This window comes from Centruroides sculpturatus, unplaced genomic scaffold, assembly GCF_000671375.1.
Source record: "Centruroides sculpturatus isolate CEXI.00-Female unplaced genomic scaffold, Cexi_2.0 scaffold2099, whole genome shotgun sequence".
NCBI lineage: Eukaryota > Metazoa > Arthropoda > Arachnida > Scorpiones > Buthidae > Centruroides > Centruroides sculpturatus.
The window spans coordinates 27,616-55,563 of NW_019387299.1; the positions used below are offsets into that span (position 1 = coordinate 27,616).

At 32.4% G+C, this 27,948-nt stretch overlaps 1 protein-coding gene and 1 pseudogene across 2 annotated transcripts in view; one reads left to right on the top strand and one right to left on the bottom strand.

Annotated features, from left to right (window-relative positions):
• Positions 1 to 272: 272 nt before the first annotated feature.
• Positions 273 to 27,948, bottom strand: part of LOC111616346 — a 36,867-nt gene continuing 9,191 nt past the window's right edge. Inside the window, exons 4-6 of one of the 2 annotated variants that reach the window (XM_023357766.1) lie at positions 24,543 to 24,659; positions 11,859 to 11,948; positions 273 to 677 (exon numbers count right to left, since the gene is read on the bottom strand). In XM_023357766.1, coding sequence (XP_023213534.1) covers positions 670 to 677; positions 11,859 to 11,948; positions 24,543 to 24,659 — 215 coding nt within the window. In that variant the 3' untranslated portion in view covers positions 273 to 669. The remainder of the gene's footprint in view (positions 678 to 11,858; positions 11,949 to 24,542; positions 24,660 to 27,948) is intronic. The other variant, XM_023357767.1, reaches the window with a different exon arrangement.
• On the top strand, positions 2,983 to 3,635 carry LOC111616345 (annotated as a pseudogene).

Consider the following 27,948-nt stretch of genomic DNA (forward strand, 5'->3'; position numbering starts at 1 on the left):
CACATTAAAATTCATAATTTAGATAATGCCAATTTTATCTTTGTATATTTTGTTTTCAAGTTCATAAAAATTCAATATTTTTAAAGCAAATTATAATTAAAACATATATATTCAATCATTTGAAAATCTATTTTGGTATTATCAGTATTTTCTTACTAATGCTGCACATGCAGGAGTATGTCTGTGGATGAAGGACAAAGTGATAACAGTGTAATAAAATTTTATAGCAAAAGTTAGAAATTTTATGTTTATAATGAAGTTATACACACAACTTAATGCTTGCTCTGTTAACTTTAATTTAACACATTCCAAATATGACTATTTTTATTACATCACATAAATAAAGACTTCCAAATATGGTCTGGCAGCAGAATCAATAGGAATTGGGAATAGATCATAGTACCAGTCAACCCCAAAAGGGGCTGGAAAGCTTTTTTCTTTTTTTTTTTTTAAATAAAAGATCCAAACAAGATTTTGCAAGAAAATAATGCATTTTAAATATATTGTTTCCCCTAATTAGTTTAACACAGTCAAAGAATTTAATGAAAAAAAATATATAGTTTTTTTCTTTTAAACTAGGCAATGTGCAGATTGGTAACATTGCAATAATATTGTTGTTAAATCAGATCTTATGTCCAATTCCAATATCTCATATATTTTCATCTTTTTTTATAGATCTGAAAATAAAAAATAAATTTAAGTAAAAAGAATATTTAAAAAATAAAATATATTTATTCAAATTTATATTCACTAGATTATTCATAAAGGAATCAACATACAGAGAAAATTTAAAGAACCATAAAATTTAAATAATATAGTATTTAATTTATGTAATTTCAAAATATTTATTACTTCCAGTTCATAATTATAACTTTGAATTTTCATAATTATAACTTTGAATTCATCATTTTTTAAATGTGAGGTAGTACTTAAAATTAGTACAAACAGCTTCAGATAAAAAGCCAATAAAATAGAAAACTTTCCCTCTTAGGTTTCTTAGCTGGTAGATAAAAATTTACAACCAATGATAAACAATTTCAACTTAAGAATACATATTTATTAATTCTGCTTTATAATTTTTATAATGTTTGTCAACTATAATCACAATCATGTATAGTAGTATAATTATTATAAATATTTTATAACAATTTTATTTAAAAATTCAAATAAAGATAAGTTATCATGCAATTTTACATATCATGAATACTAATGGATGTCCAGAAAAAAATCTGCACAAGTGTATACAATATAATTTTTTACCCTGAAAAAAAGAACTAAGAAAATAGTCATTTGAAATGTGACAAAAAGCAGTGTATTATTTTTGTAATTCTATAAGTCCCCACTGTCAAACATGATTAATTTGATTTTGGGTATACAATGCAAGTTTCTAAACAAGATTTTGGTTTACATTTTTAAGGCAGTACTGTCTCTTTGATCATCTAAATTTTTTTTTACTTTCCACCCCCTTTCCATGAAGCCTTGAGGGTTGCCCAGAAATCCTCAGGAAAAATTTCTGAGGAAAAAGAATTAAGTTCCAAACTTAAGACTGTGGGACCTCTGGTACTAAGCAAAAAAAATTAAATAGCATATGCATTATGCACACATGCTATGGTCAAATTTTGGGTATAAAACTGCATGGTAGGTGAAATACCATTTGTGTTAGTGCATATCAGCAATAGTCATGACTGCTTGAGTGTGATTTCCTATGTAGTTGATTAATGAAAATAATGCCAATGGTGAATGCTGTGAATGACTGAAAGTTACTTCTTAAACTGTGCAGAGAGATTTTGCCACAAGTTCAATAGTAGTGAGTTTTGAAACTAAATTTTTTTTTCATGAAAATCTCTTCTGCCTGTCCAGAAAAAAATCAGCATAAAAAAAGTTTAGTTGAGTTTGAAATGCTTCATATCCCCTCAACCGTTAAATAGGGGATACTTTAATTAATTATGACCATCCTGTATTTCAATGTTCATATCAATGAAACTATGGAAAAGTTTCTCTCAATGCAATTGAAAAATTTTATTTCTAGAAAAAAAAAATTACATCTTTTTTTTTGCTTGACTTATTTTATTATGTAACTTTAAACTATCTATTTATTATTTGTTGAGATACAGTGCAAATATGTTATTTTATTTATAAAGCTGTAGTTACCTTATGGAATTTAAAATCCAAGTTTCTAAAATATCAAACTTTTACATTATAACAAAGTGCTGTACATTAAAATAAATATGAATTTTATGATTTGACTACAAAACAATAATTCTAAATATTTGTTTCATTAAATAAAACAATCAAAAATTAACATGTGATAATATTTTGATATTGAAAGAGAAAAATATTATTAGTATATATTCTGATCCCATATATCTAAAACAGTGCTTCTCAAACATTTTCTGACAAGGTGCCAAAAATTTAAAACATTTTACAATTCTTGAATTTATATGAATTCTTAGTTTAAAAATTAACTAACATTTATAGTTTTAACAAACATTTTATAAAGTAATATTGTTATGCTCACATTTTGTTAATATATATATATATACACACACACACACCAATCACATTAATTTAGCAGATATTGACAGCCTAAATGATGGACAAAGGAAAGAGAAGCTTTTATAATAGTATTGTGGCGAACGCCGCCCTTCACATCTGTATCCTTAACAGTTGTAAAATACAAGCAATTACCCCCGGGTGTATGAGTCATCACTTCCTGGAATAAATTCGAACTCACCCCACAAAGACCGTCGACCACCAGTTAGCCACGTCGTTGAGACATGTGCGGTACCAAGTACGCGAGAAGGAAAATAAAAGTTTAGTTTTTGTTACGATCTTATCTCGTTCATTTCTTCCACTCGCAGCGACGAAAGATAAAAGCAACAACAACGCAAAAACCACATTGGTGAGCCGGACTAAGAGCTACCATTGGAACCTTCATCAGGTACGCCGTTTTCCTTTTCTCAAGACCTCAGTCGTCAGATCATGGTCGAGATTGCAGCAGTAAAAATCCCTCCATACAACTTTCCCGACCCAGCCTTATGGTTCCACATGTGCAAAAGCACATTTGCGCTAGGATCTCCAAAGCCGATCACGGAAAGTGCCGCAAAGCTCAACTACGTAGTGGCCCATTTACCACCGGAAGTTGCATCAACGGTTAGAGACATTATTATTTCTCCGAACCGTACAGACCCGTACGGTCACATAAAGGTGGAACTTATTAAATGATCCGGTGAATTGTCTCAACAGGAGTTACGAAAACTATTGGCTGGAGAACAGCTAGGAGATCGCAAACCCTCCGAACTACTATGTGTTCTAAAGCATTGGGCAGAAAATTTTCAAATCCCGGACGCAGTTATACTAGAATTATTCATACAACATCTTCCGACTTCCGTCCAATCCATCCTAGCCACCATTACCCCACTCAACGTAGACAAAGCAGCGGAGATAGCGGACCGCATGGCGGAAGTAACCCCCGCAACGATTGCTTCAGTATCGCAACCTGAGAAACCCGATACAGTAACCAACAAAATACTAGTCGAAATAGATAAACAAGCGAATCAATCAACTAATACAAGCACGTCGGGATCGCAGTGACCATTTTTCTCGACGCTCCCGCAGCAGTTCAGGACATTGCAATTTAACTCACCACAGTATCAACAACTACTGCTGGTACCACAACCATTTTGGCACAAAGGCACAAAAATGTACTCCTCCGTGTAGTTTTTCCAACAAACGAGAGCGGCAAAGCATAGAGGCGACATGCACTTTGCTGGAACAATCTTGTCGCCTGTTCATCCTAGACTAGAGAACGAACATAAACTTTCTTGTCGACACAGGTTCCGACGTATCAATATTTCCAGCCTCTTCGTCTCAAAAGAAGCGCACATCTCAAATGACCTTGATGGCAGCAAACACAACTGCAATTCATGTCTACGACCAACGAACACTCACTCTTGATTTTTCGCTGGAAATTCCTTATTGGCAACGTGTCAAGGGCAATAATAGGCACAGATTTCTTCTATCATTTCCATTTGGTACCGAATCTTAGACGCAAGTGTCTCACAGACGTTCAGACCAAGGTGAACTCTCCAGGAAGATTATTAGAAACCTTCATCCACTCTAAAATAATGACCAATGATTCCGTATATCGTAAGATATTGGAAGAATTCCTGAGATCACCAGACCTCCATGTCCTAATCAACCCATAAAACACAACGTAGTACATCATATAGAAACAATTGGTCCGCCCATAATGGCGAAACCATGTCGCCTAGCACCCGATAGACTTAAAATCGCTAAGGCCGAATTTGATAAGATGATAGCTCTCAGCCATATTCGACCATCAATTGAATTTCTCAGATTCAAGGTCTCGGAAAAGGGTCTGGAACCACTCCCTGATAAGAGTCAGAGCCATCCGAGAATTTCCCAAACCTTCGTCTCTCACTCAACTTAGACGATTCTTAGGTATAATAAATTTCTACAGGAGATGCATCCCTCAAGTGGCACACATCCTCGCCCCACTAGTGCAACTACTAGAAGGAAAAAAGAACGAGAAACGTACATCACTCACTCGGAAAACAGAATCACGATCTCTGCAATGGTCAGGAGTGGCAGAACAATCCTTTGTATCAGCTAAGGAAGCACTGGCCAATGCCACACTTCTCCACCATCCAATACCCGGAGCTAAACTATGCATATGGGTAGATGCGTCAGATGCAGCAGTTGGAGGAGCACTGATGCAATACAACAAAAAACTGGAAACTACCTCTAGAGAAGATCAAACCGTCATGACTAGATCAGGCCGTCACGTTCATTTTCCTAAAAGACTAGTCACCATAATGTAACATTAAACGACTCGTTTGACATCAATTCTATTGCTCGTCCCTCACTGGGGGATACTCTGTGGTGAACGCCACCCTTCACATCTGTACCCTTAACGGTTGTAAAATACAAGCAATACCCCCGGGTGTATGAGTCATCACTTCCTGGAATAAATTCGAACTCACCCCACAAAGGCCGTTGACCACCAGTTAGCCGCATCGTCGAGACGTGCTGTACCAAGTACGCGAGAAGGACAATAAAAGTTTAGTTTTTGTTACAATCTCATCTCGTTTGTTTCTTCCACTCACAGCAACGAAAGATAAAAGCAACAACAACGCAAAAACCACAGTTTGATGATAGTACAATTGTTTTATACTATAAAAAAATTATCACTTTTAATTCAAAATGAACATAATATATAATTTATTTTTCATATAGATTTTCATTACACTACTATATATATATTTGTTTTTTAATTGAATACATCGTATATTAAAAATAGAAAAGTGTTTAAAGATTTTGTACAGTAGCATTGAGTTTCACAGCTCCCTAGTTTGATAAGCACTGATCTAAAAACATGAATAAGTGACTAATTTTATTGACAATTTTATGTATTTTCTTCTTTTATTCATATACTTGCTCCTTTTAAAACTACTGTTATTAACTTATACAAAGACAAAATATTACAATTTCTTGATATAATTAATTTTCACACAATGCTCATTGTACAAGTGTCATATAAACAGATCTTAAAAGTAATTCTTTACTCAATGAGGCAAACATTTTCAATTAATATATCATCATCAATTCTATAAGAGAAATAAATAGATGAAAAAGGAAGTTAAGAGTTAGAAAGGATGTTACTTCAAGGGGAAAAAAGTTCATCTTTAAAAATGTAAAAGAAAGCTGTTATATCCTTTTCTACATCTTATAATAACCATGTTATATTTGTTCATTTTCTGCATCCTATAGATCTAATGAAGTGTTAATTAATATATAATTTGTACAGTAGAACCTCGAAAACTCGGCCTAATGTGGACCGAAGGGTGGCCGAGTTTGTGAAAATGCTGGGTTATCGGGAATGGGATTAAAAAAATAAGTACAAGTGTTTCCTCAGAAAATACTGTACTGTACTTGTATGTATTGTTTACTTGAGAATATAACAGAGAATAAACTGCCCAAATACCCTTAAACAAAGGAAAACTACGTACTTTATGAAGGCTACGTACTTTACTACATGAAAATGAAAATTAATGAATACACTGTGTACAGTAATTTACCTGATAAGACAGACCTCAGAAAAATACTTTATGAGAGCTTTTATACTTTTATAAAGCTGTCTATAATGAAAATTAATTAACTAAGGATTTTTTTGCCCTGCCAGGGTGTGGTCGAGTTATCCGGAGTGCCGGGTTATCGAGAGCCGAGTTTTCGAGGTTCTACTGTATTATAAATGTCTCATCAAATAAATTCTTATTGAACCAAAAAGTTTAAAAGTTCCAAATATAACTTGTGATATTTTGCTAATTTTAAAGTTTGTGCATATTAAATCTCAGACTTGTCCTTCTAAAAATTTAATTTTATTTGAGGAAACAAAACTTTCAGTGTTACATTCAATAATATTTAATAGTATGATGATGTTTTACTAGAAAATCGCACATCAGCATGTATCTCATAAAACCAAAAATTCTACATAAATTCTTGTTCTATTTCCAGTAGTTTCAGGTGATTGCCTAAACATTTATGCCATTTATAATTAACAGAAAAAACATTATATAATATATGTGTATATTTTTTTACTTATTTTTTTTATAATGTATATAAAATCGTAATTCTCACATGATGCCAAATGTAGTATAAGGAAGAAATTGTACTGTCTTTTGATGTTAGATTTATTTGTTTAACGTATTAAACTTAATTCACTAAAATAAATGTAATGCTGGAAGATGGTAAAATTTCTTCCTTATACTATAATGAACATTTTAATCTAATTTTTCTGAATACACAAAACAAAATTTTATTTTACTGTATCAAATACATTATTTTGAGGAAAATATATGCAAACAGTATTCACCATAGTGGATAGCATTCAGTAGTTCTCCATGTTTGGAATGTCAGAAATGAGAGATGTACAGTTTGTTGACTTAAATGTCAGATTTAGTGGCACTTTGAATTAGTTAACCTAACCATTTGCCTTCCATATACATACATACATGTGAAAGAAAAGGCAGTACTCAAAGGTGTAGCCTTAAAAGATAAGAAAGACGGGTGAAGGTAGGAAGGAGAATGATTTGAGGAAAAGTTAGGAGGGTGAGATGGTTGGAGGTTTGAAAGTGGAAAAAGGAGGACATGAGCCGCAAAGGGAAACTGTTGCATAGCACTAGGAAATACAATGGTATACATGTGCAAAACAATTTGTATTTACAGGGATGGAGAAGGCTCATAGCATGATACCTTGAGGAGTTGAACAGATGAGGCCGATTTGGGGGGGAAGAGGAAGCAGTAAGGAGTCCCTTTTGGGGAGGGTCCTTGTTGACACAGAAGATGAGCTGTCTATTAGATGCCACTTGTGCTGATAGTGATATAGTGCGTAAATTTCAGGTGTTCCACAAAGGTCTTGAATTTTTGATAGATTATCTGGTCCTCAATAAGGGTGTATAGTTCGCACGGCCAAGGATACCCACATTCCACAATAGTCCTACGAAGGTTTGCATGGTGGTGTGAGTGACCCAGGCAGATGAAGATTAAGTGTATTGGATCTTCATTCTCATTAGTATCACAGAGGAACAAACCGTTCCCCTTCCTCAAGAACCTGTAGAGGTAGGCTCTGAAGTTGCCACGTGCTGTAAGAATTTGGATCATGATGTGATTGGTAGTAAAATGGTAGTTGCTGATCCTATGAGAGATGATGGGGGAAAAGTTGTGGGTGAGACGCCCTGTCAGGCTTTCATCCTACTCCTTCTGCCAGCAAGACATTAAAATTGAGTCCAGCTTACCTTGAAACCAGGACAGGGGGATCGAGGAGTAGCTACACACCGTGGATAAAGAGGAGGCCTTTTTGGCCAGGTTGTCCACCTTGTCATTTCCACTGCTTCCTGAGTGGCCCTTGATCCAGTAAAATTTTATATTGACAGTATCTGAGATTTCATATAGGATCTTTAAGCTACTGTTGATAATGGGAAGGCAGCAGCTACGCTTACGAATCTGGTAAAGGGCGACTCTACTGTCGCTGATGACGTTAATATTTTTACTGTTGTAACTGGTTATATTATCCTGGATACGTCTAAGGATGGCTAGCGACTCAGCTTGGTTCATGGAGCAAGATGGATCCAGCTTATAGTCACCTTGCCAGAAGGTTTTCTTCATTGGGTCATCGAGGATAACAGTCGTGCCTACAGCTTCTAGAGATTTGGATCCATCGGTATAGTAGTTTATACTTTGTGGGATGGTGGATTGATGGAGACAGATGTTGGGGTCTGGATCATTGGCAGGATGATGGGTATGCAAGTCATAAGGCTGGTATACACGGTAAGGAAATCCTTTGAGGATTAACCGTGATTTTTTTTTCTATCTATCCATTTTTAAATAAAAATAATTCTTTATACGCTGGGAGATATTTTAATAAGTTTTGTAAATTACTATGTTTGATCCAGCCAGTTATATCCGAGTTTTTTTCGTCTGTTAAGCACATCCTTTGAGGATTTCCTTACCGTGTATACCAGCCTATAGTTAATATCCAGTCCATGGTCCAGGAGGAATTTTCCTAGGACACATGTCTGCAGGCAGTTTAAACTTTTAATTAGAAACTGAAAATGGTCCATGTCAATTTCTGATATGGTAGTTGCTTTAGCTTGTGAAACAGGTATTTCTTCAGGATGACCCAATGGATGGGAGTCATCCCTGCAATGATGAGGAGGACATCAGTGGGTACAGTCCTATAGAATTTGGTGATGGCAACTGCTGCGGTGCGCTGTGCAGAGAGGAGCTTTTTGCGGATATGCACCTTCTGAACAGCACACCCCACACCTCACATGCGTATTGAGGATAGGTTCAATAGCCCCTTTATAAATAGTCTTGCTGTGCTTGGAGTCTAAGCCCCAGAGGCTCCTAGAGATATGCTGGAGTAAAGAGTTCATCTTTGTCACTTTATCATATATATAATAGGTGTGGTCCTTCCAAGAGAGTTTTGGGTCAAATAGCACACCAAGATATTTGATGTTATTTGCATTTTGAATCCTGTGATCATTAATTTTAATTACTGGCATCTTTTTCAGGAGGTTATCCTTCGGAAAGACCACGGCACATTTACTGTAGTTGATGTTTAGATGGTGGTTTACACTCCACTTGTAGATCTCTTTTAAGAAATTGTTAGTTAGGTTCTGTAGGGTCGTTTGGTTGGAGCTTGAGGAGGAGGAGGACCAAATCATCAACATAACCCTGCATGTATGGGTTGCCAATAGAGATATGGCCCGAAGACAGCCTCAGCAGCCTGTTGTACAAGATATTCCACAGGGGGGCCTGATTTCAAGCCTTGTGGGCAACCCCTGGAGATGGCAGTCCTGTGTAGTGATTTCCCCTTCTCAATAGCCACTGCATACCTTTCCGAGAGGTAGCTCCTTAGGAGCATTAGGATGTTATGTGGGCAATTAGCTTGAACCAGTTCGTATAAGATGGCTGGCCACCAGACGTGGTCGAACGCACCTTTAAAATCAATTGAGACCATGATTGAATGGTTCCCAGTATCCTTGGCAGCCTGGACATAGTCCACAATTTTGCCCATTGCTTGAGGGGCACATCTGCCCTTCCTAAAACAGTATTGACAGTTGTCCAACCATTTGTTGGTTTCTAAGTGGTGTTGGATTCTATTTGCCATGAGAGCATCCAGGATCTTGCCAATTATCTACAGTAGTGAGATGGGACAGTAATCTGAAGAAGCATTTGCAGGTTTATTTTTGTCTTTCAAGATCAGTTTAACAGAGGCCTCCTTCCAAGTCCTGGGAAAGTAGCCCGAGCTCAGGAATTTGTTGAAGAGAACCAAAAAGGTTGTAGGAATTGCCATATAGGCGTGTTGGGCCATCCTCCAAGTAATACCATCTGGTCCTGGTGCTTTCCGTTTTTTTTTTGCCTTCCATATACAGTCAGTCAGTCAATATCTTTATTATATACAACAGTTTGTACATGTCCGGCTCCGCATGGCACTACCGGGAATGAAAACCAGATAAAGTAGTTGTTAACTTGTTTACAATACAGGAATTAGAGATATCAAGAAGTAGGTTGGAATAGTATACAAGAGTAAATACAATGGTGATGCAGGTATAGCAATGATGTTGTAGTTAAATACAATTTGTTAACAGTATAAGGTACATACAGAATTACGAAGTGATAGATTTTGAAAGCTATACAAGTACAGACACTATGCAATATTACAAGTGTTAATGCAAAATAAAACATAAGTGTATAAGTGTAGAAGGAAAAAGCACATAAAATACATAAAATTGAGTACAATACAGCAAATAAAGTAATGATGCATTATAATAGAGTGTAAAATACAATTTGAGTATAGAATACAATACATAAGAGAACTAATATGAACCATTACATTACAACTTTGAAAACAGTAGCAGTTAGGTGGCATATGTACAGTATTTACAGATGTCCGTAGCAGTGGCGGAGGTAATGAAAAGAACAAAGCCTGGTGAGGAACTACTCATGTGTGGTGATGGGTGACACTTGCTCATAAGCAAGCACTAGGTTACGAAAAGCTGTATAAAGATCCTTGTGTTTAAGGAGATCGTGTTGCTGACACGGCCAGGAGATGTTTAATTTCTGTGCAATTAGTTCAATTTTGAGACGTTCCCTTTCAAGGCACACGCATCTGTAAAGATAGTGGTTGGGACCATCCACCTCCTGTCGGGAGGTGGATTGTCCCAACCACTATCTGCCCAACCACTATCTACAGATGGCACAAAGGGGAGTACATTTATCCATAAAGCAATGGAGATAACTAGAAAATCTCCCATGACCAGTAATAAACTGAGTAAGGAGAGAATTGATATTAATCCAGGTATGGCAGTGGTGCTCGGTGATATTAGGTATGAATTGGTAGGTTCGGTTACTATGGTTGTTGTCCCAAGAGTTCTGCCAGCAGAGAAGAATATCATTATACAAAAGACTTTTGATTTTGCTATGTCTGAGCATGTTGTATATGGGATCCAACATATTATCATTGGCAGCAGCCTTTGCCAGCTGATCTGCTCTTTCGTTTCCAGCAGTGCCTTGGTGCCCACGGACCCAGCTGATACTATAACTGTTTGAGGAAAGACAAGTGAGATTTTTTATTGCTGTTGTGATAGGGTGAAGCTGTCTGCTGTTAATGAGAGCAATGGCAGACTGGCAATCTAAGAAAATGGCTATCTGTTGGTTATCGAGATGCTGTTCAGACCAGTCAATTGCCATATGAATGGCTTTGAGCTCAGCCTGAAAGACGCTGCCTAAATTGTGGAGCCTGTAAATCTGGTGGTATAATTTTAATGCCCTTTTCTTAATTTTTATATTATTTTGTAACAATATATACAGTGTTAAAAATGATAATTATTTTTATCATTCAAAATGGAACTGAATAAAACACAATCAATTCACCAAAAAGTGCTTTTACAGAGTTCAAAACACTGGAGTTTCTACAACTCATCTTTAGAGATATTAACACTCAAAATAAAAAGTCAGTCATTAAAAATTACACCTTCAAGCAAATCAGTCAGAAAATAATCAGGTATCAGTTTAAAATACATCATTTATCAAAAATAAATGTCCTGTTAGCCTTCTAAATTAAAAAAAAAACCCATTTAGAAGGTGAGCTGGATAGTTCTTTGTTAGAAAATGATATAATAATTATTTCTCATGAAAAATAATTATTTCATTCATGATAAACTGAACAAATTAGATTTTTTGAAAATTTTAAATAAATGAAAATCATTAATAATTTATAAATTTATTAAATAACACGAGCAATTTAAATATTATTACACTACAACACTCACTTTCTACTCTGTGATTTGATGATTTCATGGGAAATTTAATACAACCTTGCATATCTGAGGATAACTGAATTCCAGGCGGCCATGATGATGCTGAACAAAACATGCATATAAAAGACAAATACAAGCCAAACAAATCACTCACTGTTCAATTTATATTTTCATATCTCAATTTATAATCCACTGATTAGTTGGTCAATTCAAATATTATGATGGAAAATAAAAGGATAAAACATTAAATTAATTTATTACTACATCATAACTTCAGAAATTATTCCATTCAAGCTTTTTAAATTTAATTAACACTGGCACTTAAAATAGAATAAAACATCAGATAGAAATACAAAGCATTTGAAGAAAAGTTTGGATATTTGAGAATGAAATTCTGTAATGAAAGAAATGATAAGAACTGTTAGAAACCTGTGTCAAATGTATAACCAATTATGTTCTTATGTATAAATTTTAATATAAAACCATTTGCTTATATCAAATTTATATATGGAGATATATAGCAGATTTTCTTTTATATAAAAACTTTCATACATAAACTACACACTTAATTTGCATTTAACATACTGCAAAATGAGTAAAATCTCTAACAATTTTACTGCATGTTACCTCTCCAGTTTTATGGAGTTTTATTTCATTCTCAAAATAAAATTATTCAAACTTTTTTTATACATAATGATTTTATCATATACAGAAGAATTGTTTCAATAAAAATTCAGAAAAAAATTACCTAATATAAAAAATTTCAGTTAATTTATATTACTTGATATTTCAGATTTGAGGATGACCAAAGGGATCAAAAATAAATGTTATGTATATTGAAGTTATTTCTCACCACCTTTGGTTCAAATTTTGTTCAAAATTATACTGCACATTACAAATGATTATACACTAGATTTAAATACAAATTTGAAAATTCTAATTATTACTCTGCCACATGCTGTAACTTCTGCAAACTCTCCAACCCCCTTCTTCTCATGCTTAATGTTTGTTGTTTAGCTTTTCCATTTTTTCACATTCTCTGTTCTTTTAGGTTAAAGTATTTAGACTTGTCCCCATTCACATATCCTTGTTTTGGATGAAGACAGAGAATGTGTAATTGGGAACAAGTCATTTTTATTTTTCATTATTTCTTATCCTGCCCTTTAGTCTATATTGTTTTCATAGGATTAGAGATGCTTCATCTTTTTAATTAGTATGCACATTATATACGAGGCGTGTTTTTAAAGTAAGTACCGTTTTGAAATATAAAAAAAAAACAAGCAAACATTTTTAACAAAATTTTTATTTATGTGAAAGCCCATATTTTACACTACTTTTCTACATAATTCCCATTAATATTGAGACACTTATCGTATCGTGGGACCAGCTTTTGTATTCCATCCTCAAAGAATGTTGCCGCCTGATGTGACAACCACTGCAGAACGGTCATTTTGACTTCGTCGTGATTGTTATGGCGCTGCCCTGCCAGATGCTTCTTCAAATGCAGAAACAAATGATAGTTACTCGGCGCTAGGTCGGGACTGTATGGAGGGTGGTCTAATTGTTCCCAGCCAAATGATGTGATTAGGTCTTGAGTTTGATTTGCCGTATGTGGACGAGCATTATCGTGGAGCAAAACGACACCCTTGCTCAGTAAGCCCCGCCTTTTGTTTTGTACTGCACGGCGCAGTTTTTTTAAAGTCTCACAGTATGCAGCTGAATTGATCGTTTCACCATGAGGCAAAAAATCAACAAGCAACACTCCGTATCTGTCCCAAAACACCGTGCACATGATTTTCTGAGCAGAAATTGTTTGCTTGAACTTGACTTTCCTTGGAGATGATGAATGTCGCCATTCCATGGATTGTTGCTTTGATTCCGGTGTAACGTAGGCTACCCACGTTTCATCGCCTGTAACAATACGACTTAAAAAATCATCTCCTTCGTCACTGTAGCGCTCAAGAAAAGTCAATGCACTGGCCAAACGTTTGGTTTTGTGCTCCTCCGTCAACATTTTCGGCACCCAACGGGAACACAACTTCCGATAATTTAATCGTCCGGTCACAATTTCATAGAGAACACTTCTTGAAACTGCAGGAAACTCTTTAGATAAAGATGAAATCGTGAATCGTCTGTTCTCTTTCACTCTACAGTCCACTTTTTCAATCAAATCGTCGATAATGACTGAAGGTCGCCCACTTCGTTCCTCATCGTGAATGTTTGTGCGGCCATTACTAAAGGCCCTAACCCATTTTCGTACCATTCCTTCACTCAACGCTTTCACCATAAACTTCACTGATTTGGCGATGAATTTCAGCCGCTTTCGAGCCTTTAGCACTGAGAAAACGAATAACGGCACGCACTTCGCAGTCGGCGGGATTCTCAATGAGCAGCGGCATTTCAATAACACACAAACAACAGTAAACACAGTTGACTGGCTCCGTAACGGTGTTTGTGGCTTCCCAACAGATGTAGGTACACAGCGCGCATGCACTAAGTGCCAACTGCAGCGCTCCAGCGGCGTTATATTAAAACGGTACTTACTTTAAAAACACGCCTCGTATATACATAGTACGATCCAAAAGTTCGGGGACTTGGCTTAAAATTCCTTACCTTAAAAAGTTTATATTGCCAATGCACAACCACCTTCAAAGTAATCACCTTGGGCAATGATATACTTTTGCCAGCACGTGTAGAACTTCTGGAAGAACTGCTGAAAGCCATTTTTTGAAACCTCCTGTAAGGCCTCCTGCAATTCTGCTCTCACCTCATCTGATGACACAAAACGACATCCCTGCAAATGCTTTTTCATTGATGGAAACAAAAATCACACAGGGCTAAGTCTGATGAATAGGCGGGGTGTGGAAGCACATTAATTTGAGTTTTGGCGAGAAACTGTGTGACCATTTGGGACAGATGTGCAGGTGCGTTGTCATGCAGAAGGTACCAGTCTCCACTTTGTCAGATCTGCAGTCGTTTATGACAAATGGATTCCTTCAAGCAATGTAAAATGTCTAGATAATGCTCCTTGTTTACTGTTCTGCCTTCAGGAATAAATTCTGAATGAACAATTCCTTGAGAATCAAAAAACACTTCCATAGTGACTTTCCCTTTGCTCCGATCATGCCGGAATTTCTTGGTGAGGAGGTGATTTCCATGTTGAAGAAGCACGTTTTGATTGGATATCCAATAAATAACACCACGTTTCATCATTTGTTATGATGTGGTTCAAAAAAGCTGGATCGTTATCGGCTTTGTCGATTAAATCACCCGATATTCTCATTCGTTCTTCCTTTTGTTCAGAAGTTAAAAGCCTAGGGACAATGTGCTGAAACACTCAGTGAATGTTAAGATGTTCAACTAGTTTTTGATAAGTGAGTAGCCGCAGCAATTTTTTCAAGGTTTTGGCGATGATCTTTGCAAACCCATTGCAAGACCAATTCAACTCTTTCCTTGTTCTGTGAAGTCGAAAGTCATCCAGAGCATTCATTGACTGCAATGAATTCTCGGCCCTCTTTAAAACGCCAATGCCATTTGTACACCTTTGGTTTCACCATGGTAGAATCACAGTACACTTTTCTTAGCAATTTTAAAGTCTCCATAGGTGTTTTACCTAAACGCTGACAAAATTTAATGTTGCAGCGCTGTTCTTGAAACTCCATTTTTATTATGTTGCAAAACAAAGGTAACTATCTCCGAAAGAAAACAACAGCGCTCGTGGTTTAATCACGTGATATGGGTGAAACCAACCTGAACATATACAGGTGGTTTGATAGAATCCATTTCATACACTGTAACTTCAAATACATGCTTTTGTTGTCATACATTACTGCAGTCCCCAAACTTTTGGATCATACCACGTATATGTCATAAAATTTAGTTTAGTAAAATTTAGTTAATTTAGAGATTTCAAAAATCAAAATTAACACACTAGATTTCAAAAGAAAATTACCACACTAATTGGATCAGCACTAATCAGGGAATAGATTTAAAACCGACAATTTGTTTGAAAAAAAATTTATTTAAAAATAATTAGGATTTAGTAATAAAGTATAGAAGAATCATANAAAAAAAAAATATTCAATATTGTTTGGAGTTGTTTCATCTTTTCTACATGAAGCTCTCAATAACATCAAATTACATTTTCTAATGTTCTTTGTGCATTAATGCTGTTTTTCATTTGATTCTTACTTAAAATTACATCAGAATTAGTCTCACTGTCTTAAACATTTTTATAAGTTCTGGTAAATTCATAAAAATGTTTAGGTTATTGTGGTCTGGGCTGATAAATGCAGTGTAGTTAAAAAAAAATCAATTTTTTAAAACCAGTACATAAAGATATATGCAACATATTCTTGTTTTTTCTAAAACAAAATCTAACACTAACTGAAATCTTTGTAATCATTTCTGAAAAGATGAAAAATTACATCTGAGAAAATATATTATTTTTATTAAAACACTGTCAATATTTTTTCACAATCTTATATGAAAACATTCAATACTTTCCTTTCTATCTTAAAATAAGATTAAGCTCTGATTTTGTATTTATTTTATTGATATTAAAATTCTTCTTTCTAGTCAATCAATTTCCTTATAACAAATAAAAATTAGTGTGTAAGATACAAGTTCAAAAATTAATTCAAAATTATTCTTTGAAAGTGTTATCTGCTCTAGAGCACAAGCAACAAACATTCCATAAATTGTTCTAAATAATATACTCAATACATTAAAGATTTACACCTTAAAAAGTTTTAATACAGAAAACATTACTTAAAATAATAGATATATTTTTAGCTCTTAAATAGCTAACAAAGAACAGTACTGTAAGGTCTCGTTTTATGCGGTGGATACGTTCTACAGAAAAGTGCATATAAAAAATTCGCATAAAAAAAGACTTTACTTGCCTTGAAAAAGTAGGGATACGTTCCGTAATTTTCTAAAATCGCATAAAACCAAAACAAAGAGTTAAAATTAACTTAAAACCGCATAAAAAAGTTTGCAGAAATTAAAAGAAATAGGCTGCTTAATTAATAAATTACTTCGAATGTCTGAAAGAAATTCATATAAAATTTAATTTCAAAACAATTACAGTTTATACCTTTCAATGCAAAACTCAGAATGATGTAATAGCGACTTGTTGATGGTAAGTACAGTATCATGTACAGTACAAGGAGAATCCCCGAATTGCAAAAGCTCACTCTAAAAACAAATCACTAACATCTGGATGTGAAGAGTTAATTCCCCCGAGATATCTCGGGCAGGTTACATAGCGTTACATAAAACACGGTCCTTAAGGCCATTTTTGAAATTTTTTTTGAATTTTTGGAATGTTTTTTAAGTCTCCAAATTTTTTAAAAATATTTAAAAATATACAGCCAGCTATTGTTCACCCTACTTCAAACCCTTGTCCTCCCGCGACGTCTATGAGAATGCCCCGGGAAATCCAACTCCAGCTGTGTTCAAGGTCATCCAGATGTTAAACAATGACTCATCGGTGTTAAATTTCACAGAAGGTCGAGACAAAGGAAGTTAAACTTTGAAGCTTTTTCTTCAAAATTAACGCATTTCTTTCGTTTTTTTCAGCTTTAAGTATTTTTTATGTTTAATTACATTTATATCAAAAATTGCTAGGAACTAAAGCGATTAAGTTAGATCTAGCTGTCCTTTACATCCATAAACCTTATATGTCAGCAGAACAAATGGAGTGAGCTTTGAGCGTTCCACAAGTTTTGGAGACTGTCTATATGCAGGCTTCCTAAACAAGCCTATATGTATGTTTGTCCAAGAAATTTTTGGATGAAATACCGCACAACTTCAAAATCGCATAAAAATAATCCGCATAAAAAGAGACCTTACAGTATATTGTTTATACTGTAAATGCAAATTTTCAACAGATCATCTTCACATAAAATAAAATTGCAAACAATTGATCTTTTATTAAATGTATTAGTTTATACATACTATTATAAAATTCAATAAAAAACTTTTCATTTGAGATGAAGCAATTTTATGGTTACTTTCTGTGTGATATCCTTAATTTCTTTATTACAAATATGTACTGTACATAAATACAAATATGAAAATATACTATCTAACTTAAGAAAGCTAAATTGGTATATTGAAAATATCTGATATACACTTTTATATTCCAAATTCACAAAGTTACAATAAGAAGAGAATCAAAGCTACTTTAAAAACTTGAACAATATATCTATTAGATGTATGTTATGCAGGTTACTATTATAAAGTTTAATCTGCACTATTAAAGGTTATCACATCTAAAGTGCTATAATAACAAACTGCAAAAGAAAATACTTATTTCATAATTTGAGAGTAAATTAATAATTTTTTTAGATAGATTCTAAATACAATTCTATAAAAATGGAAAGAACATTATTACACTAAAAAACAAGTCTGAGATTTAATATCAAGTTATTTTCACTATGTGTAGCATTTTCAAAATTAGAACAAAAACAGTAAGATAATCCTACAGTTAGCCACTGAACAAGTACTGACCATTCGATATTAAATTTTTATATTTGTTTATTGGTGTATACTTTAAAATTAAGAAAATAAATTGTTTGCATAATTTTTAAAATATTATATATATTTTTAATATATTATATATTAATTACTAGCTTACTCGTTACGCATTGCTATCATTTTTATTGAAACTTATTATTATTATATTATTATTCATTTTCATTGAGAAAACATTTCAAAGTGACATTTCAATTCTATTTATTTATTGGAGTGCTTGTGGATACACGATATTTTTTGTTTTTCCGTCTGGTGCGTACACGAATAAATCGGAAGGTTTTTCGACGCGTGAGCCGGCCACATACAGTTGTCCATGCGAGAAGCACGGATTCTCCAAATTTAGCCCACACACTTGCAGCGATTGTCAGAAGTGCGATATTCCCCATTTTTATATATCTTTTTAATCCTTTATAATTTTAATTATTTAATTGCTCCTTCCTCTCTTCCTTTGCATGTTGTGAAATTTCTGATAGTTGGATAATAAACTGTTTTATTGTAATTTGTCTTTTTAAATTATTTTGAGTTGATATTAAAATTTGGAAAAGGGGATCCCTAGATTGGTAAAATAGGCAAATTTCCTCCTACAACTTTGGTTGTTGTTCAGGATACAGTTAAGGTTTTAACAAAGTTTGAGCAAATACATAATTAGCAAAAAATAGTTGAAATAAAGTGATTAAACAAAAATTATTACAAACATCATAAATAACAGTTCAAAAATGCATATACAGTAGAGTGTCGATTATCCGAATTGATTGGAGACTGGGGTTGTTCGGAAAATCGATATTTCGGATAACCAATTATGTACGAAAAAACATATTAACCGATGCCATGTTGAAATTTTTCTCCATTGCATGTTGCTTTGCGTTGAATTTTCCTAACGAAGGCTATTTCCGTTAAGCCTAACAAAGACTATTGTATCGTTAAAAATTATTTTTTTATTTTGTACAAATAAAATAAGTATATTGAAAAATATAAAAACAATAAAAAATTATACTTCAGAAGTTAATTTAGTATCAAAAACGTAAAATATTTGAGTAGCCCAAGACATAGCCAAAGATTGCAGTGCCACAGAACTGGTGAAAATTTAAATTTGCCGACTGGAATTCTTTTGGATAATTGACGTTTCGGATAATCAATGCTCTACTGTATAGAGATATTTTTTGGAGGGGAAAATGATCTTCACAATTTGAGATCGATCGAATTCACGATGAAATGCTCGTCCACACTCGCACCATCTATTGTAGGATAAATGTACTATGCCAGAAACCTTCGCGGGAGTGTATTAAAAAATTTCTCAAAGTTTCATGGCAATCGGATAAACGGTGTGGTAATGCATGAAGGACATACAGATATTCATTTTTATATATATAGATTATAGTTAACTTTTAAAATGCACAGAAATACATAAATTTACAACAAATATAATAAACCAACTTAGGAAATTATTCAAAATATTACATATGAACAATTATTTATAATTATTGGTACTCTTGAATATTACAATTTCTATTGTAAATGCATACTTGAACGTAAAAATAAAATGTTGATAAATTTTTAATTATAATAATAAACTTTATATACAGCAGAAATGCCCATCAAATAAATTTAATAAAATTAGTCCTTGTTTAACATTGTAAATAGGTTCTTGGAAATTCTGTGAGCCAGCAGGTTTTTATGGCGTTCTTCAAATCAAAAATTAATATTAATTGTTTTCAAAATGTAAACATCTTTGTTGGAAAAAACGGAGAGGTAGGAATTAGATCAGGGGTCACCGGTTTTAGTAACAAGTCAGTGGGAAAGTTGACAAGTGGCTATCAAGATTGCATCGTCATCATCAACAAAAGTCGATCACACGTTAGATTTCCCATGACAATCATATAAAAGGTGTGAGCCACAAGAAGCTCGAGAGTTCACACACAAAAGTTATATTTGGTCTTAGTGGTTCCCTGTTTCCTGCATCTCCATGCAACGGACTCAACCTAGTCCTTGGAGAAACACTGGTAGAAGACATCGACAATGCCCAACGCTTCCATAAAGAACTATTATCACTACATATAGCACTCAACTTTAGAGGTAATTATCAGCAGACTGTGAACTCTCTCTTTTGTAAAGGAAGTAGGCATAGCTGTCATAGAGTAGACTAAGCAGTTGTCAATCATAGACTTTGTAACCTTATGTTAATCGCATCTAGCCTAGATAATCTAGAGATATATGCATTTAACTCTGTGTAGCCTCCTGTATTTTAGTGTTAGCCGTATAATAAACGTTTATTTCATTATTTGTTAAACCTGTCTCCAGTCACTCTGAACCATGAATACCAGCCGACTTTCTCACCCCTTGCTCCTCGATAAAAAGCCATCCAAAAGTCAAAGTGGACGAGTTTTACCAACTCGATGTGTAAGAGGCAAGTAGGGTATTGACCCTGTGCCCTCGTAATCTCACAACCGCAATTTTAAGGGAAACAACAAATAATGAAACTAATTTTTAGTATATGCTAAAAATAAGATATAAATAAAAGTCAAGTCTCTACAGCATAGTTTTGGTCATAAAATCATCACCAAACATCTAAATAAAGCTCAAAAAGCTAATATTAAATATTGAATAATAAATGTGAGCTTTATATTTTATTAATAATATTACATTTAAGAAAGATTACAGAAAACAAATAAAATAATTATTTACCCAATTTTGAGAAGTGATAGCAATCATAATCAGTGTTGGATAATACAGAGCTTAGATCTTTACCTATCATCACTGGTGACAGGTAAAGATGAGTAATAAAGCATTAATGTTTGAAAAGCAAAAATTATACAACATACCTCCTACTATAATGCAGTTCAAAAATAATCAGAAATTCCCCAATACAGAGAATATTGTTTAAATTTAGATGGCAAATGCAAACAGGGCAAGTTTTTTGCAATTCACACAAGACATTTAATGTTAATGTGTTATTAATGTGGATATACTGTGTAGGTTTGCATTATTTGAAAAAAGATGAAAGTATAATGATGGCAAATTATATTAATCATATTTCAACAAAAAAATTTGATTACTGTTCTTATTGGATTGTGTGTGCAAATACCAGCATTTCCACCTCAAAGTCAATTTTACTGTTTATAAAGAAAATTCAAAAGTAAGTACAAGCAATTACAAATATATATATATATTTCTCAATGTTATAGTAAAATGACATTAAGTGAGACCTTGCTGTATATCCAATATAATATTCTAAGATGTGAAGGTTTCATCATCCAACAATATTTAGTGGTGTTTAATTACATAAAATTAAATGCAATAATTAATTTGACAGTGAGATGCAAATTAATTATTGTATGAGTAAATTTTATTATTTATTGCTGTTCAGTATCAAATGTGTCAAAATCTAAAATAAAAAGGGGAAAAATAAAAAAAATAAATTAATAATGTCTACTGCAAGAAAGAACTAATATAAATTTGTGAAGTTTTTGATGTTTAATCCTTTCCATAACTGCACTATCACAATAACAAACACATAGCCATTAAATATGCAGTAACTAACATTTACTGATCATCTAATCTTTTTGGTCCTTTGATGGACCTTCTTTAGGAAAATACATAAAATTTAAAGTCTCATAATAATTAATTTTTTTTATTTTAATACTAAAAATTTTAAGGACATGTTTATTATAAGATTTACTTGTTTAGAAATTTCAGATTGTTAAATATTTAACTGAATTAGAATTATGACATAAATAAAACAGCTATTAACATGGAAATTTATCATAAAATTATTATCACAATAATGTGGTGATCGATTGCNTCGATGACTAAACAACTTTGAATTTATTTCTGGGTAAAAAATATGTTTAGTTGCATTTTTGAAGTGTTATTCTTTTGTAGAAAGATATTAAGAAAGTTATAAAGACTATTATGTAATGTACAAAGCTATAAATTGAAAGATATATGATTTACAATAAACTTACTTTCATGATTTAGAAATATTTACAATAAAACTAGTAACAACATACAAATATTAATGAAAATTCTTCCTAGCTACAAATGGTTTTATTATTTTTACATTTTATTAATATTGTACATGAAATATCATTCATTTATTTTTAGAATGAAAAAAATATTTTCAAGCAATAAAAATTACATTTAGAAAAGTTTTACTTCCTAAGAATTTTTATATTCAATAAAGAATTGCAAAATGATTAATTCAAATATTGCAGATAAAAATTTATCTTTTGATATTATTAAAATAAATGAAATAAATAAATTAAGTATTGTAATAATTATTTATAATTTTTTTCTTTTTCTCCTTCTATACTATTTAGTTTTACAAATCAATATTGTTACTCCATTAATCAATCTTGCTAAAATTAAGTGAAGATGTTCATTATATAAGTGACTACATTACTTTTCTCAGGTCAAATTATGCGATTTTTCAAAACATGAATTGATATAAATGAGTACAGTGCTTGCTAATTTAACTCTACTTAAACTGGATTAATTTTGTTCGTTTTCCCTAAATATTTCAACAAAACACAAAAAGAAATCATTGATTATTTTTTAAAACGTGAGAAATTTGTAAAATCAGTGTGTATAGATTTTAATGTGAATAAATGTATCAAATACAATCATGCATCATTTAACATCCATGATATTTCCTTTAAAATTGGATGTTGTATAAACATCATATTATATATGAACTTAACAAAATTTGGATTGTATATTGTACTGTACCTGTTTTGACTAAATAGCCAAGGTACTATACGCACAGTATTACTTAAAATGTTTATTATGTAATTATTCCATATGTGTTGTAAGATTTTATTACTTTTTAACACAAATTTAAATTTTAAATCTGGGAAAATCTGAAATCTTTCTGCAAGTTTTTCTGGACACTAAATTTTAGGATCTGGCAATGCTGGTTATACAATTTACACCTGGCAATGCAATCATTTTATACAAAAGAGAAATTAGATTAGAGTTGCCAAGTCCTTAAATTAACATGCTTTCCTCTTATATCAACCACATTTTCTTGCTAGATTAGGCCAATATCAAGATTTTCAGTGATCAAACTTTCCTGACCTCTAATATTATAATCTCTATTATAACCTTATGAAACCATGGATGTATGCAGTTGGATGTTGCTGTAACAGACATTATGCAGTGCATGACTATCTCAAGAAAACAAAAAATTAAAATAATTGACTGAAGTCAATAAGATTTTAAACATAGTTAAATTCAATATACCAATAAAAATTATATATTGAGCTTTAATATGTATGTNGACATTATATGAGGTGAACACATTATATACATACAGAGTATAGCTGTATAGGATACTATAGTGTACACTACCTATATTAACTAAATAGCTAAGGTACTGTACACATACAGTATTAATAAAAAAATGTTTATTATGTAATAATTCCTGTGCGCCAATCTTTTTATTTGTTATATAATATTTATCATGTATATCTGCAACACAATACTATATAGCATGTGATAACTATCCCAACAAAACAAGTAATTCACCCCATAAAAACATAAGTAATAAATGACATTCAACAATAAAACACAAATAATTAAAATAATTAAAAACTAAAAAAATAAAGTTAAAAATTATAAGATAAATACAAAATACATACATACATATAATAAAAGGATTATAATAATAAATTATAAAATACTTTTTAACACAAATTTAAATTTTAAATCTGGGAAAATCTGAAATCTTTCTGCAAGTTTTTCTGGACACTAAATTTTAGGATCTGGCAATGCTGGTTATACAATTTACACCTGGCAATGCAATCATTTTATACAAAAGAGAAATTAGATTAGAGTTGCCAAGTCCTTAAATTAACATGCTTTCCTCTTATATCAACCACATTTTCTTGCTAGATTAGGCCAATATCAAGATTTTCAGTGATCAAACTTTCCTGACCTCTAATATTATAATCTCTATTATAACCTTATGAAACCATGGATGTATGCAGTTGGATGTTGCTGTAACAGACATTATGCAGTGCATGACTATCTCAAGAAAACAAAAAATTAAAATAATTGACTGAAGTCAATAAGATTTTAAACATAGTTAAATTCAATATACCAATAAAAATTATATATTGAGCTTTAATATGTATGTATTTATATATATTTAAAGCTTACCTCTGTATACAAATGGAGTCACATATGGCATATGATGATTATTGTAACCTGTTGGTACATCATCCACTGTTAGCTGTTGTAATGATTTCATCCAATGGGGAGGACTATTTGATCTACCTATAATTTATTAGTAATATATACATATTTATATTTTTTGCTACAATTTATTAAGAACTATATTAAAATTTTTATTTAACAATTATACAAAAACTTGAAAACTCTTAAAATTTAAAGATAAGTGTCAGAATTATATTTTTCAAATTGTAAATTACATTTAATGTTATTAGTTTATAATATTTACTGGTGAAATATTTTTTAACTATTCAATACATAAAATAATGATTTCCTATTTTTAAAATGTTCCATATATACTTAATATTTTACTGAAAATGTAAATATACAGTTTCTAAACTAATTATAAAATATTAATACATTTCATAATTAATACTACACAATAAATTTTAAACCTCTCTAAACAAAATTATTTTAATGAAATCATCTGTTTCATATTTTTAATTTATGAATTTTATCTATTTCAAACTTAATAAATTTTCCAATTTTTTAATGCAGTTATCATAGTATGATCAATATATTGAAGTCAGAAGGTAAACTTCATTAAATTATGATATTTTATATATTATCCAATTAGATTTATATAAACAAACAGAAAATACCAGTATAATCAGATTACAATTACTTTTTTCTGGGCATCATTTATCTAATAAACAATAATTAACATTAAATAAATAAGTCTAAATATTTATATTCTTGAAAACACTTGGAATGTTTCAGGTACAGGAAATCATCTTTAATTTGAACTTGGATAATTCAAAAATCCTATTAGTTTGTAATTGTATTTTTGTCCAGCTGGGGATAGAGAGATTTACATATTAATTAATTAAGGAATTCAATTAGTTCAAAATATGGCTACTTTGAAATTCAAAGTGAAAATTCTGTCCAAACAATGATATGCATATGTTAACTTGTCCATTTAGATTGAAATGCCTCCATACTATACTATAAGAGAACAATAGACCAACAACAACTCTAATCTGGTCAACATGACTTTACTTTTACAGAAACACATTTTCAAGTGTCACCTTACCTATGGACTACCCTCTTTTATCTCATAAAATACAATTGATTTTCGAGATTGATAGATTGGCTACAAGTAGCAGATAAAGATTTGTAGGTCTCTAGGCTACTACATTTGGGCAATTTACTACTTTTTGGGCCACATTAAAAATAATTTGGGTTACATTAGAGGAATTCTGCTTTACTTTTTATAAAACCTATCTGGCAACTTGTAAGGTTATCACCAGACACATGCTGTTTACCTGCAATTTGTTGGGCTACAATTTCAAAAAATTGTAGACCTATAAATTCCCAGTGTCATCCATCTGCCCATCTTTCCTTAATCTTGAGAATAGAGTTAGATACTTGAAAATCCGAGACCAGATATGAAAACATAAGGGGCAGGAGGTCACAATTAACTATTGGGTTGTTCAGAAAGTAATTTCGGTTTTTTTCTGTGGGAAAAAAAAATGTTTTTATAATAAATATTTTACTGAATTATATATCGACCATTTTGGTCAAATACCTGTTGTCATTGTTTGTGGCATTGTTGTAGTAGCATGATTTCACATTCATAAAAGTTTTGATCGTTGCTTACAAAAAACTGATTTAAGTGATTTTTGACATTGTCATTTCACAAAAATGTCTTACAGTTTAAAAAAATTTGTATAGACCAGAACAAGTAATAATCTGAGTGTGCTTGATCTGGCAAATATGGTTGGTGTGATAGCACATCCCATCTAAGTTATAACAGTTTCTGACGAGTTACCAAACTTGTGTGAAATTTGACATTATCGTGGTAAAACACTACACTGTTTTGTTGATCAATTCTGGTTGCCTTTTCTGTTTGATGATATTACTCAATTTGTTTACTCGATGGCAGTACACTTTCGAATCAATTGTTAAATTGTCTGGTAAAAGCTCCAAAAAAATTTCCTTAAAATCCCACCAAAGAGAACATCTCTCTTTAAAAACACGTGGAACCCATATATCAAGCTTTGAAATGAAACCAATTTGTTTCAAGTAATCATAAACAGTTCAATTTGACAAATTTAATCTCTTAATGATTTGCTGTTATTCAGCAGTTTGCTTCAATCAGTACCTTTATTTTGTTTTCATTGGCTTCGACTGGCCATCCAGAACGTGGTGCATCTTCAATATTTCAATTGACAAAACAAAATTTTGTAAACCAGTTTTGGACTGTCGTTCTGTCAATACATCTTCTCCATACACGTCACACAATTTTTTTCTCGCTTGAACAGCATTCTTACCTTTTCGGTAATAAAAGAGCAAAATATGCTGAAAATGCTGCTTTCGATCTTCCGTATTTGATGGGACACAAAATATGAACAATTGCACAAAATCAAACAAAATTTTTTACATATAAGCCTTAAAATGCTAGCTGTCAAAATATATAATGATAATATGGTTTAGAATGAAAATGGCGGGAAAAATACGACTAATCCGTCTAGCAGTAATAAAAACTAAATGACTTTCTGAACAACCCAATATATATGAACTTCGATGCAAACTGGAAGTTATTGACTGAAACGACTCTATTGTAAAAGGAAAAGTATGATATACAGGGACAAGACACTACATACTAATTTCAGGTGGAAAGCATATATTTTAGACTAAATAAATTAAGAATATGATTAAAAATTCATTCAAGCATTATCACAATGTCACAATAAATAACTGCTCATTTATAACAATAAATAACTGCCCATTTGAGGTTTAGTGGGTTATAGTCAGTACACACTGGTGACTGTAAACTACACCAGACCAGAGTCAAGGCATAGCAACCAAAAACTAAAATTAAATAAGTGTGTCAGCGTCTGTATTCAGGAATTTCCTAACAATGTAGCATGTAGTCAATATAGTGGCCTTCTGTAGTGTGATGTATGTATTTCTATTCATTTGTAATGTTCCCAGGCTTGCTTGTGTGTGTGTGTGTGGTATCACACCTGTACAGGAGAGAATGACAAGTACAATAAGCACCCTTTCCATCCTCCACAGATGCCTTATTTCCTGGGTGAGTTCTGTGTACTTGCTAATTTTTTCAGTGAATGTGTCTTGTACATTGTGAGTGTTTGGAATGGCTATGTCTATATTGTATGTGATTTTATTGTGTTTGTCAATGAGTGTGATGTTTGGTCTGTTGTGGTAAATTGCTTTATCTGTGACTATGGCTCTGTCATAGTACATTTTGTGCGTGTTGTTTTCCAATACTGTTTGTGGAATATACTTGTAGTATGGTTCGTGGATGTCTACCAATTTGTGTTTCTTTGCAAGCTCTTGGTGTATTATATTTGCTACTTGATTGTGTCTA